The sequence below is a fragment of the Podarcis erhardii genome (genome assembly GCF_964252035.2).
Source record: "Podarcis erhardii genome assembly, chromosome: 8".
In the NCBI taxonomy this organism is placed as follows: domain Eukaryota; kingdom Metazoa; phylum Chordata; class Lepidosauria; order Squamata; family Lacertidae; genus Podarcis; species Podarcis erhardii.
In genome coordinates this window covers 49866901-49879756 of record NC_138499.1, presented here as the reverse complement: position 1 = coordinate 49879756, position 12856 = coordinate 49866901, and the positions used below count along the sequence as shown (strand labels likewise).

At 40.2% G+C, this 12856-nt stretch overlaps 1 protein-coding gene and 1 long non-coding RNA gene across 3 annotated transcripts in view; one reads left to right on the top strand and one right to left on the bottom strand.

The window, feature by feature from the left end:
* RAB12 (RAB12, member RAS oncogene family) overlaps positions 1-11689 on the bottom strand; it is a 17013-nt gene extending 5324 nt beyond the window's left edge. The window contains exons 1-2 of the mRNA XM_081873876.1: positions 11377-11689; positions 7055-7115 (exon numbers count right to left, since the gene is read on the bottom strand). Of these exons, the coding sequence (XP_081730002.1) occupies positions 7055-7115; positions 11377-11614 (299 nt within the window). The 5' untranslated portion in view covers positions 11615-11689. The remainder of the gene's footprint in view (positions 1-7054; positions 7116-11376) is intronic.
* LOC309348554 overlaps positions 1-12856 on the top strand; it is a 507755-nt gene that overhangs the window by 28996 nt on the left and 465903 nt on the right. The window lies entirely within an intron of this gene.

Sequence of the window (12856 nt, the reverse complement as noted above, 5' to 3'; positions counted from 1 at the left end):
GAAGAGATATGGTAGCCATCTTCAAATATCTTAAGGGCTGCCACATGGAAGAGGGAGAATGCTTGTTTTCTCCTGCTCTTGAAAGTAGGACTTGAGTCAATGGCTTCAAGTTACAAGAAAGAAGATTCTGACTAAACATTTGGAAAAAGCTTTCTAACAGTAAGAGCTGTTCAACAGTGGAATGGACTCCCACATGAGGTGGTGGACTCTCCTTCCTTGGAAGTATTTAAGCAGAGGTTGGATGGCCATCTGTCATGGATGCTTTAGCTGAGATTTCTGCATTGCAGGGGGTTGGACTAGATGACCCTTGTCTCCCTTCCAACTCTAAGATTCTATGATTCTAATAAATGTTTCTGTTCCACTGTACCTCAACCCCAAACATTTTTTCACAGTTAAGTCTCACAGGGTTCATGGGTTTATAATTCAAACACTGCTCAAAATTTTTGAAATGTTTTCATTATTATTATTAGGGATGAGCTTCTAAAAGTTTATTTATATAAAAGTAGTACAACAGACTGCCTAGGGAACAGAAAAATTTGACTATCAACAACATGCAGAGAAATAAATAATAACTGCCTTTCTGTTCACCACACAATTTTAAGTTTGTCAGAAGCAGCTAGCTGAAAAAGACTCCATAGCCCTTCTGTCTGCAATGCTACAATGTACAAATTAATGATAAGTCTACCGCAGCGGCACTGGTCTGGTTTGTATGTCACACGAAGACAAACCATGGTTTAACATAAATGAGCAGGTTCCTAGAGAAGAGATCCCCAGTTGTTCTGCTGCATAGATTAGCTTAGCATGTTGTCTGAATCCAGACTCACTGCTTAGATCTCTCCAGACTAACACCAAGCTGTAACCAAGATTTGTCCTATGGTTTATGGCTGGTAGCTTGTCTGAGAGAGCCAAACCATGAGCCTGGATTTAGATAACACACTAAGCCAAACCGGCTCAGTACAAAAGCAAAACAATCAGGAAGGAGCAAAGCAGCTGGGATCTCCTCTCTGGCAGATGGCACACATCCACACTAAGCATGGTTTGGTTTTAACATGACATGCAATCCTAGTCACTGCCACTAAGAGGACAAAATTAAAGTTGCTCCTAAAGTTCTTTATTTAAACAAATGCAATTATGCCAGATCTTCATTTAAAAGAAAGAAACCTTGCATCTTCTTTCAAGTTTGTCAGTATTAACAGAACAATGATGTATTTGCTCCCTACGCATTAAATTAAAAACACTAATAGACAGCATAGCATTGTCTCTCTCACTGTCTCTGCACTGGATGCAACTTTAAAACCTGTGCTTGCAATGTTACAGGTAAACACACAACTGTATGGAGTACATGGTTTCTCACATGTAAAGTATAATCTAAATGATTTGCAGACCCAATCTTGCTAACCTCAGAAAAAATGCACTGTAAGGAACTTTTCAAAATGCACTTGGGATAATTGAATATTCAATCTCTAGCCCTACGTGTGACAAGTTTCCTTTCTGCATCCTGAAGTATGTTTTCTGGTTCTAATAGTACCTGATGGTCACAAACTGAAAAAAAACTGCACTAGGCAAAAAGAAAATACTATTCTTTCTTAGCAAAAGCTTATATTTAACAGCCAGTTCTTCATTTTTTTCATGCAACAACATTTCCATTTCTGTCAAACTCAGAACCAGAGAATGACTGTAATGAACTGACATGTGATGACTGTCAATGTGATGTAGCTTTGAGTACAAAGGGCTCAGAGGTACAGTGAGAAGAAGTTAACATAGTGTGGAGAATTTTCAGTTTGTAAGCAAACAGAATGAGGAGAAAAAGCTGGCAACTTACTTCTAACTGGAGCTCAGGAGATTGGGGGGGGTGTATCTCAGATGGCAGCTTGCCAAGAAATAGCTAGGCTGGTACTAAAGAGGTGATGATGTGTCTTGTGAGGTTTTCTGTTATGACAACTAGCAGAACTCAGCTTTTATAAGGGTCATTAAAATTTAGAAAGTCAAGCTGTGGTAGGTCATTTAGAAGATATTCCAATTGAATGCACTGGTTCAACGAGATGCAGAGAAGGAGCCTTGTAACTGATTAGCAGTTTCTGACAGAACAGAATGGAAGGGCAAGCACAGCACCGTTTTGAGAGGGGCTGAGGGAGAGACTCAGAAGAGGGTGAAAGCAAGTATGAAGAGAGGATGGTGCTGAGCAATATCTGTCCTGCCAGAGGAAGCAGCCAGAGCTGTGCTGAAACTTGGGAGATCCTTATGGCATCTCATGGCCATTTAAGAAGAAACCAAGACACAGAGCTGAAGGCTAAAGCTGAGAAGGTCTTAGGGAAAAGAAAAAGACATACTCCAGCATCACTCCTCCAGAGGAGCTGAAGCCACATTGTCCATTAGTAGATGCTGCCTAAAAGTAGCAAGGCCCTGGGCCCTGGGTAAAGTCCTCAGTGAAGCCTATGAGGTATCTGGGGGTAAAGAGACTCTTGACCAGAAGGAAGACTTTAGGTGAACATTAAAGGCAACTGCATATTTATTTAGATTAAGTAAGATAATTAAGGAAAGTTAATAAGCATTTCAAAGCACATAAAAGCTCTGTTTTTATATTAAAGTGGCAAATAATCCTATTATATTATGAAAAAAACAAATTAGTATATATATATATATATATATATATGTTTGCTCTTTAAATATAAGTCTGTTTGTCTGTTCATCCCATGCCTAAACCCAGTTTTTTTTTGTGTGTGTGTGTGTGTGTGTCTCTATGTAGAGGTATGTAAAATATGATTAAAGGAATTATTTGGTTATAAAAGGGATAAGGAAAGCAGGGTATTTTTTATGAATTTGTTTTAATAGTTTATATACCACTTAATATCACAGTTTCTGTATCTTAGATTTCTGTGGCAGGGATCCTACAGGTGATAGATAATGTATAGGTGGGCTCTTATACCTGGACATAACATAAAAAATAGAATAGAAAGGTCAAGTGGGTCCAGAGTGATGGAATGAGATAAGCCAGGGTTGGTACAGCTTCCACACTTAACACTGGTTCCTTCTTCCCAGCATATCTGGGAAATAATTTTGCTATTGCAGCTTCAGAAAACTTTCAAGATGGGCATGGCATGCCTAGAACAATTGATTTATTCTCCACATCCGAAGAGGGGTTCAAAGTGCTGAAGGCTTCCCCCCCTCGTGCCAAATATATCTCCTTACGGCCAAAGCTCAGCAACACTGTGGGCAGGATTCACCTAATGAACCCTGTCAGCAGAAGAATAGATTCCTGGCAATAAATTCCTGGCAATGCAGGAAACTTTGCCCAACATGGCGCTTGAACCCACGACCCTAAGTTTAAAAATAGACTTGTTAAATGCATTCACATGTTTATTGTTTTGTCTAGTGTGGCCATTGGGCTACCAGTAAAGTTTCATGGACACTTTGCTTGTATTGTATGCCAGGTATCACTTCAGCTTGCAAAGACAGTGAGTTTAAAAATTGCACGGTAACACTTTTCTAGTCCGCATCATAATAAGGAACATGGAAAGAAAGAGACTGTTATGTGCAACTAAGTCTTCTCCTCCTCAAGACCCAACCTTCTAACAAGGTGACAAAGCAAACCAACCCTCAGTTCCTAAGTATGGAGATTATTCATTCTTTGTATACACTGAGCCCTGTTCTGGAAGATCGTGCAACTTCAAGAGCACCTTTTCAGAGGGCAACCATTCTTATTTTAGACTTATCTTTGGAAATATTTTTTCACTTAAAAGTTTCATATATATTTCACAATTTGCATGTACAAAAAGGAATAATCACTGAACTCCACTTGAGCACTTCAAATTGAAGAAAAAACATGAATGTAGGATGTCAGCATGGGCAACATGCATGCCAACACTACCATTCCCAATGTAAATGACACATTGTCTTGATGTACACTTAGCAGAGAGCATCTAACTCCTAGATATACCCTGAAGGAATGACATGGGAAATGAATATCTCACAAAAAGCTTTAAAAATATGTGGGCATGCTTAAAATGTAAATGAAAACACTTGAACACACACTTTAACTCTAGACTTTGTGGCATCAGTATTTTGTGACAAAGGGAAACAGGAAAGGAAACACCAAACTTTAGACATCAAGCTATAGACACAGGGCCACTTCAAATGGATTATTTTCCTACATGGATAATGCATGCACAAAAAGCAAACTTGCACACAACAATTCATACTACATATACTTTCCACAACATTTCCTATATAAGTTCCAATGGCATGGGAAAAGGTCATCTTTGAAGTGGCCCAAAGGGAAACAGGAAAGGAAACACCAAACTTTAGACATCCAGCTATAGACACAGGGCCACTTCAAATGGATTATTTTCCTACATGGATAATGCATGCACAAAAAGCAAACTTGCACACAACAATTCATACTACATATACTTTCCACAACATTTCCTATATAAGTTCCAATGGCATGGGAAAAGGTCATCTTTGAAGTGGCCCTTGTATTCAAAATTTGTGAATTTCCCAAATGCTGAAGAGAAAAATACAAGTTCATTTCTTCAAGTAGTGTTCAATTAGATAATCAAAAATGAAACAATTTGAGAAATATTCAAGATGTAGAAGTGCCATGTTTGTTTTTATAGCAACGAGAACATAAGCATGGCAGCATGGATTCTTTTAAAGCTTCTGCATGATCCCAACAGCTGATTTAAGTTCTTAGAAAAGCTAGACAATGCTAACAACTAATTTAAAATAGGTCAATGACTCCCTGGGGTTTTTCCCCGGGCGGGGGGGGGGTTAAGACAATGAGATTATTATAGTGGCTAATGTTTGTTGGTGAAAGATGCTGAGATCAAACAAAAATTAAAATTAGAGTAAAATGAAGAAACATTATGCTATATTTGTATAGTAGCCAATAAAGCAACATTTTAATTGTCAATAATGTAATTTATAGGAATTTTACATCTGAAAGGGATTCCAAAAGTCATTCCCCTACTTATGCAGGAAATTCACTACCAGAGCACCCCAGAAACGTGGGTATTTAGCCTCTGTTGAAGAAGTCTAACAAAGCAGAGTTTGCTATCTTCCAAGGCAGCCTGTTTCACTGTCAAACTGTTTGTACTGTCAGTAAGCACTTCCTCATATTTGAAAAAAATCCATTTCTCCTAATCTGAACTAACTGGGTCCTTTCCTCCTGGAGCAACAGAAAATAATTCTTCTCCATCATCTATGTAACAGCTCTTCAAATATTTGAAGAAGGCTAACATTTCACTTCTTAGCAATCTCTTCTTTGGGCTAAACATGTCCAACTCCTTTAACCTTTCATCAGGAATTGAACTCTAGATTTATCTTGACTCAAAAAATCTTACAAATAACCAATCCAATATATTTATATAAGTGTGAAACACTCTAAGAGTTTCCCCATTCATTCCACTGGACACAGCAGACCACTGCACAGACATTCAATCTGTGTTCATTTGCTTTCTCCAACAAATATAGTGTGCAAAAGCTCTGTGTGCATAAGAGTGTACAAAGTACTCCTTGGTAGGAATAAAATCTTTAATAAATATTTTTGCTTACTTAAAACGTAGGAAATCTTTGATGCATCACAATCTCCATGGAGTGTTATTTTGTTAAGTAACATCCTTTTGACCGTTTTTTTTAATTAATCTCAATTTATGGAGAATAATCAATGTCAGAACAATTGGTTCCTGTTAGGCATCCAAGTACATAGTTACATGTGACGAATACTCATTGAAATAAATAGGATGACCTTATTTTACTTAGGGCAGAATTTCAGATGTCTTTTCAGGATTTTTTTTTTTTTTTAAAAAAACCTGAATCTAAGGAGGTTGCAGTAATGATTATTTTCACACCCAAATATATTGGCACATTGAAATACTACATTACCTCGTATCGGCTTCAGTAGGCCCTGGCTAAACATCATGCTGGCTCAAGTACCATTCTGTGGCCATAGGATTCCAGATGGGGACACAGATGAGGAATGAAGTCATGCCAGTAACTTTCAAGTATTAGGTAACAGATGATACGAAAGATGCAACAGCAAATAACTCAGATGGAAGCAAGACAAACACATGGTGCGACAAACAGAGCTGATGGTGACCTGCCAAGAGGAGTTAGTAAACTGAATTCACTGCATCTATGCAAGAGTTAAATACTATCAGATTAGATCAGTGTTGCCATCTGAACAGCCACAGCCTAATTTTTCTACTACAAGTTATTAGCAAATCTAGTAAGTTATCTCTAATGTATGAAGTATTATTAATACACTAGGATAAAGCCATTAGCTATCTTACAGGATTAGGACTGTTAAGCATAGGTGGTTTATTTTATCACAACAGCAATTTGCACCACACTACTATGAATACTTCTATAGCATGGATGAACAGCACAGAAACTACTTCTGAACAATTATCCCTCATTCATTGGATCTTAAAGCAATATATAACCCTGTTTTCATACATATATTTTTCATTAGTATCGCTAATGGTCTTTAGAGCAAGCCTAATTTTCCTCATTTCAATTTTGGTGATGTCTGGATCAAATATTTAAGCACCAAGATCTCCAAATGCCATGGACTTCCCCAGCCCTAAGCACTTTTAAAGTAACATGCCAATTTTAAGATTGTATAATGATTTGACACGCCGAAAGACAAAAATTGGTGTATGTGAAGTAATAAAAAGTATAGGAAATTATTTAATGAAACAGCCAAAAACGCACTGGTGATTATTGTTAGAAATGCATACTGAAAATATTAAAATAGACTGTCTTCTTCCCATTGACTTTATATAAGCTGCTCTGGGAGCCTTATCAACTGAACAACAACATAAAAATGCTTAAATAAAAGTTGTAGGGTACATTACTTGATTCCACCCCAAAAACATTACCTTATGAATTTGATACCTATTGCTATAGCTGTGTGAGGGAAAGGGAAAGGAGCAGTAGGTATATTAAAGCTAAGTCGTCTTATAACAGTTAATCATATTAGACAAGCATATTTAAACCATGCTAGAACACAAAACTTTAAAACATTCTCCTGGTTTTGGTTATTTTTACTTACCAGATTTGTAATCTAATTTTCTTTCCTCTTAGCTCTACTGTTTTGATTTTAAAATCAACACCTATAAATAAAATACAGTAAACAAAAAAGGAGGAATAAGCAGTAAAAGCAACACAGGTATGATTTAGTTTAATTTAGTACCTGTTCATATTTACGTAACGTAAGAAGGTGGACTTGTACCATTTAAAGAGGCAAGGAGGAGACAAAGAACAGATATTTTTTATAAGCACTCCACATGAACTTATCTAGTATGCTACCACCAAAAATATTTTCGACAAGGGGAAAGGTTGGGGTTGTTGTTTTTTAATTACTCAATTATTTTCTAGGAACCACCAGAAGTTCTATTTTTTAAAAAAAGGATCCCCATCAGTTATTGCATTTTAATAGTTCTGCTTGCTTCAGCCTTGTTATCGAGTGTGGGGATATAGCTAGAGAAGTTAAACTTGTCCAACCTCTACTTAAAGGAATATTTTTAAAAGTTCAGCCCCGGTCGTCGGGAGAGGGTCACTACACCACTGACATTGGTGAAGTATGTAAATAGGTATAACAGCTTCCATTATACACATTTCATTGCACGTAGCACAATGACTTTTCCGTTTTTATATGTAAACCACCATGTGACCCTCAGATGAAGGGTGGTATAGAAATTTAATAAATAAACAATAAATTTACTCCTGCATAACATTTTTATTTTAGAAACTACATTTGAAAATTAGGTTATTTAAAACTGATATCATTTGTGGGGGATTCATTAAATTTTATGTCCCAAGCTAGTCAATAGGGAAAGGAGAGAGAAAATAGGATAAGTTTGGTCCCATCACTTTTCAACTGGATAGAGTTTTCTTACTGATTGTCCTATGTTTCATAATATTGCAGTACAGCTAAGCAACTCAAATATATGCCACTATCGATGGGTTCAGTGCTTTTCGATATACACTAGAATAAAATCTATCACATAAATTTAACTTCAGTGTGATTAGAGACTTAGAAATATTTTTCCTGCAGCCTGAAAAAAACCCTTCAAATCCTATAACTTTTTAACTTTCTCTCTTATATTTTTCACAACTCAAACAAACTCACAATCTCAAATATAACACAGTGCAAAAGGTTATAGTCCAGAGTCAGAAGTAAAGTTTCAATCTTAAAATGACATCAAAAACGCCTACTTGTTTTGATTCTTCCGATCCTATTTCAGCTGTTTACAGCTTGACAGCTGATCTCTCTCATTACCAAACGAACACTCATCTACTAAACTTAGCTCTACCCATTAGTTCATTTTTCATTTTATTAAATCTCACGGATCGCTCCATTTTGAATAAAGGCTGTTCAGTCCTTTCCATGGTGCAATATGTATATAATACACTTAAAGCAAGGTGCCTTAAAGAATTGGTTGCCTGCTTATTCAGAAACAATTGTATGTTTCTTTTCTATACAACCTAGATTCTGAACATGAACCCTTATCAGAAATAATTGTCAAGAGTCAGTGTGGCCCTGGGTTCTGACTTGGTAAACAGCTAATTTCTTAGTTATTAAAATTGCTGGATAGTCTTTGACCTCACCCAGAACTTCAAGGAAGAGGGAATGCTTCACCTGAAGATGTTAGGAGGCGCTTTTCTTTATAAGATCTTTTTGTTTCAGATAAATGTTTGGATAGCTTTTTTGTGAGCCACTTGCTATTTTTAGTTGATTGAAATGGAATAAAGCCAGCAGAACAAGTGTATTTTTTGTCTATAAGCCATTTTGAGTGTTGTGGTAAGGTGACTCAGAAATGTCGTAAAATTAAGATATAGTGGTAGTTATCCCTGTTTTGAAGTATATGTTGTACTTTCAGAGTTTCTGTAAAATCATTATAAATGTTTTCTAAATTCTCTACATGGTATGGCTGCTTTGGAGAACACCTACACTGGTTTATCCCACAACACACACCCATGTACATGTATCCGATAAGAAATTTACAGAAACATGGTTTATACCTGAAACTTCTGGCTTCATATCACCCAGCATGGAGCACAGAGGAAATGAGTGATTGCTGTACTCCAGATTCTGGGGGATATCTTACACATTTTTACTTTAAGAAACAATTGGGTTTACAGCCCAAACCAGAAGTCCCATGTCCTATTCTGTGATTATCAGTCACCATGCACTGACTTCTGCAATCCTTGCTTCCAGTTTCTAAAATTAGCACACATGTTGTGGCTAGTAAGTTACTATTATATGTAACCAAGACTACAATCCTGTATTCACCTAGAAATTACTCCCATTGAACCTAATAGGGCTTACTAAGGAGTAGAAATACATAGAACTGAATTGTAAGTAATCAGTAATTACAACATCTTATTGCAATTAAATGTTGTTTAAATTACAAACAAATCCTATATTAAATGGAGATATTCCTTTGGTTGACAACATGAACAGAGAAAACTCCCATAAGGGAATTTTAGAACCAGAGTGCCATACATTAACATTAATGTAATATGCACAGAACAATATCTTATAGCTGAAGCTATTTAGCATTTAATTTGTTTGGACATGCAGGAGCTAGAAAATGAACTTAAAGCTCTGCTTATCCCTATTAAAACATTACACCACAATGATAAGGAGAATACCAATTAATGTCATAAGTTTAGTAGAATACCAGGGGTTCTTTAGTACTCAAGGCACTGGACAACCCTATAAACAGGGGTGGGGAACTTGTGACCCTGAAGCTCTTGCTGGCTATGCTGGCTGGGACTGATAGGAGCTGGAGTCCAGCAACAGTTAGGGACATAGGTTCCCTTCCCTGCTATAAGCATTCACACAATGAATAGCCTCACTAATCAAGGAGATTTAACTGCTGCAAGATTGTAGCACTGGAGGTCAATAAATCTTAATAAAGGATGCAGGTGGATTTAAGTAGCATTGCAGAAGATTTAATAAAGATTGTACCATCCATCTTAACAGCCAAGAAACTACTTTAAGTTGTTCCTTTGTAACTGTTAGATGTCCAGCTGTAGCATATTAGACATTTTATGTTCCACAAGGAGAACAGCTCAAGTTCAATAGTAAAACATTTGCTTTTCACACAGGAGGTCCCAAGTTTAATCCCTGATATATCCAGATAGTGCTAGGAATGTCTGTTGTCCGAAACCCTGGAGAGTCACTGCTTGTTAATGTATCCCAGGAAGCTGTCTTATACAAGGTTTGACCATTTCTCTATCTAGCTCAGTACTGTGTACAGCAGCCTCTCTCAACCTTGGGTTCCTAGATGTTGGACTACCATTCCCATCATCCCTGACTGCTGCCCCCGGGGATACTACACTTTGGGAAACACTGCACTAGTTTATAGGTGTGTTCACACTGAGGCCAATTCTGTGAAATAATAACTATCAAGAGTTTCCATAAAAAGTAACTGAACTAACTGAAGGATTGTTTGTGAACTAATAGCAATGCAGTTACCACTGAAGGAGACTGTCTTGCTATTACTGTCATATATTTAGCTTTTGTTTACCACCACTGAGAAGGTGTTGGAGAGATGAGGTAACACTGTATAATCAGAGTTACTTTCATCTCAAATGAAAGGGAAGAGTCTCCCCTATCACCCTGGGTCAGGGTCAGATCCTGAGTAATAAACGAAGACTCTCACATCAGATCAACAAAACAGCAATGTCATGAGTGAAAACAGATAAACATTTTCTAATAATTAAGCACTCCCCAAACTGAGAAGCCACTAGCAGTAAATTAATCGGATGATGGGATACTTCTTCCTCCCTCATCACTTTAGCATTCTAGCAAGATAACTGGCTCTTTACTCCAACAACGCAAGTAGAATGCGCCCAGTGCCTGAGTCTCTACACACAGGTACACTAAATTAGTGTACCCCTTCTCAGGCAAATCTAGCTGGAGGTAGTTTTAATAATACAAGTTTATTTTTGTCATCCCAGTAAAGGGCAGGAAAAGACTATTCACTCCCCGCCCTGAGAGGAAAGGAGAGAGCACTTCATCCCTAAAGGATGAGAGAGAGAGAGAGTTTCACCTGAACAAACAATAGCAGCATTGTATTTCCCAGCCCAACCTTACTACGGGGCTGCTTGCAGTTTCGAAGGAAAGAGGGATTTCACACGGACCGCAAAGTTAGGGATGCGGCCCGAGTGTTTTAAGAGGCGTCCTCACAACTAACGGGGTGAGGAAATGGGGTGGGTTAAGGAACCCAAGCCCCAGGCTTAGAGAGCAACCCTAATTTTTAAAATAAGATTTGTAACGCCCCACTCCACCCTCCCCACGACGCCCCCGCTTCCCCCTGGAAGGCCCCTTCTCCTCGGCCCCGCCGACGGGCCTCACCGTACCTACGGTGGACTTGCAGGCCTCGCAGAAGGTGTCGTCCGTGAAGCGCTCCATCAGGCTGGTCTTGCCGACGCCCCGCGAGCCGATGATGATCACCTGCAGCTTGAAGTCGGCCGGGCGCGGCGGCTGCTTCCTGCGGCGGCCCTGAGGCCCCGAGAGCGCAGGGGAGCCGCCGGCCGAGCCCAGCCCGCCGCCGCCGAGCCCCGGCCCCCTCCGCTGCAGCCCAGAGCCCGGCTCCATCCACTCATGCGGCTCGCGAGCCCCGCTGCCCACCGCCCGCTGCTTCAGTCAGGGCCCGGCCCAAGGCCCGGCTGCCCTCGCCCGCTACGTCTCGTCCCGGCCAGAGAAGGAGGAGAAGCGGGGCTCCAGTCGGTCTGCGCCGCGGCCACCCGGATGACGAGCAAGAAGCTGCGAGCCAGAGACGCCCCGAGTCACACGGAGGGAGGCAGCGCCCTCTGCGGCGCGGGAGGACTCGGCGCGGTCACCTTGAGGGGGAAAGCGGCCCGGCCACCGGCGTCGGAGGAGGAGTAAGACCTTCGCCGCCGCCGGGCCCTGAGGCTGGCGCGCTCTCCCCGGCCGAGCGGGGAGGCCGCAGCAAGGAGGAGCTGCACCCGCAGCGGCGTCGCGGGGTGAAATTTAATGGGCAGCAGCTATCGCAGAGATACAGCAAGGGCACAGTTTTCGCCTGTTGAATTCCTGACCTTTCGGACATCTTTTCTGAGCCCTGTCAAAAACAAGAAGAGCGACAACTAAGGCGCTCACTCCCGTTTTTAGATAAAGCCACCCTCTCACATCAGGCGTTCCGCATTGTGTGGGAAAGAAGGGAGATTGGTATCATGGCACCTGCTCTCTTGCTGCGCATATATATATGCAAGAGAGCAGATTAATTGAGCTTGTATATTAATCGGTGATGTCTTTTTCACTCATGAAAAGTTTTTTTTTTTTAGTCTTAAGAAAGAAGAGTGGCAACCCTAATAAACAACCTTCCCTTTTCAAGCATCCCCTTATCTGTGCTTCTAATAGCAACTTGAGGTTGGGCTGCATCCTTAGGTTTAGCCTGCGCAAACTAGCCTGGCTGGGCTGGTTGAATGTAGGTCATTACGAAACAAGGTGCTCAGGTCTGCAAAACAGAAGTTGCTCAGGTGACTGTGTGTGAGGTGACAGGAACAAAGCATTGTTTTACAGGAGGCTTGTGGTGTGCTGTGAAGAAGGAGAAAAAAGGGCAGACCTCCATGAGCTGCTGGGCAGTGGGGCAGGACCATCTTGGCTGCTAGCTGGAGGGGGCTGCACTAAGACCCAGAGCCATGGCTGCCTGCTGTATGGACACAAGCTTGCTGAAGCCTTGAGAGGGACAACAAGAAATACTCTTGGGGTATTATGTTCCGCACCCCTTTCATTGCAGACCTCCAGGTATTAATATACAGTGGTACCTCTGGATGTGAGCGGGATCCGTTCCAGAGCCCCGTTCACATCCTGAAGCAA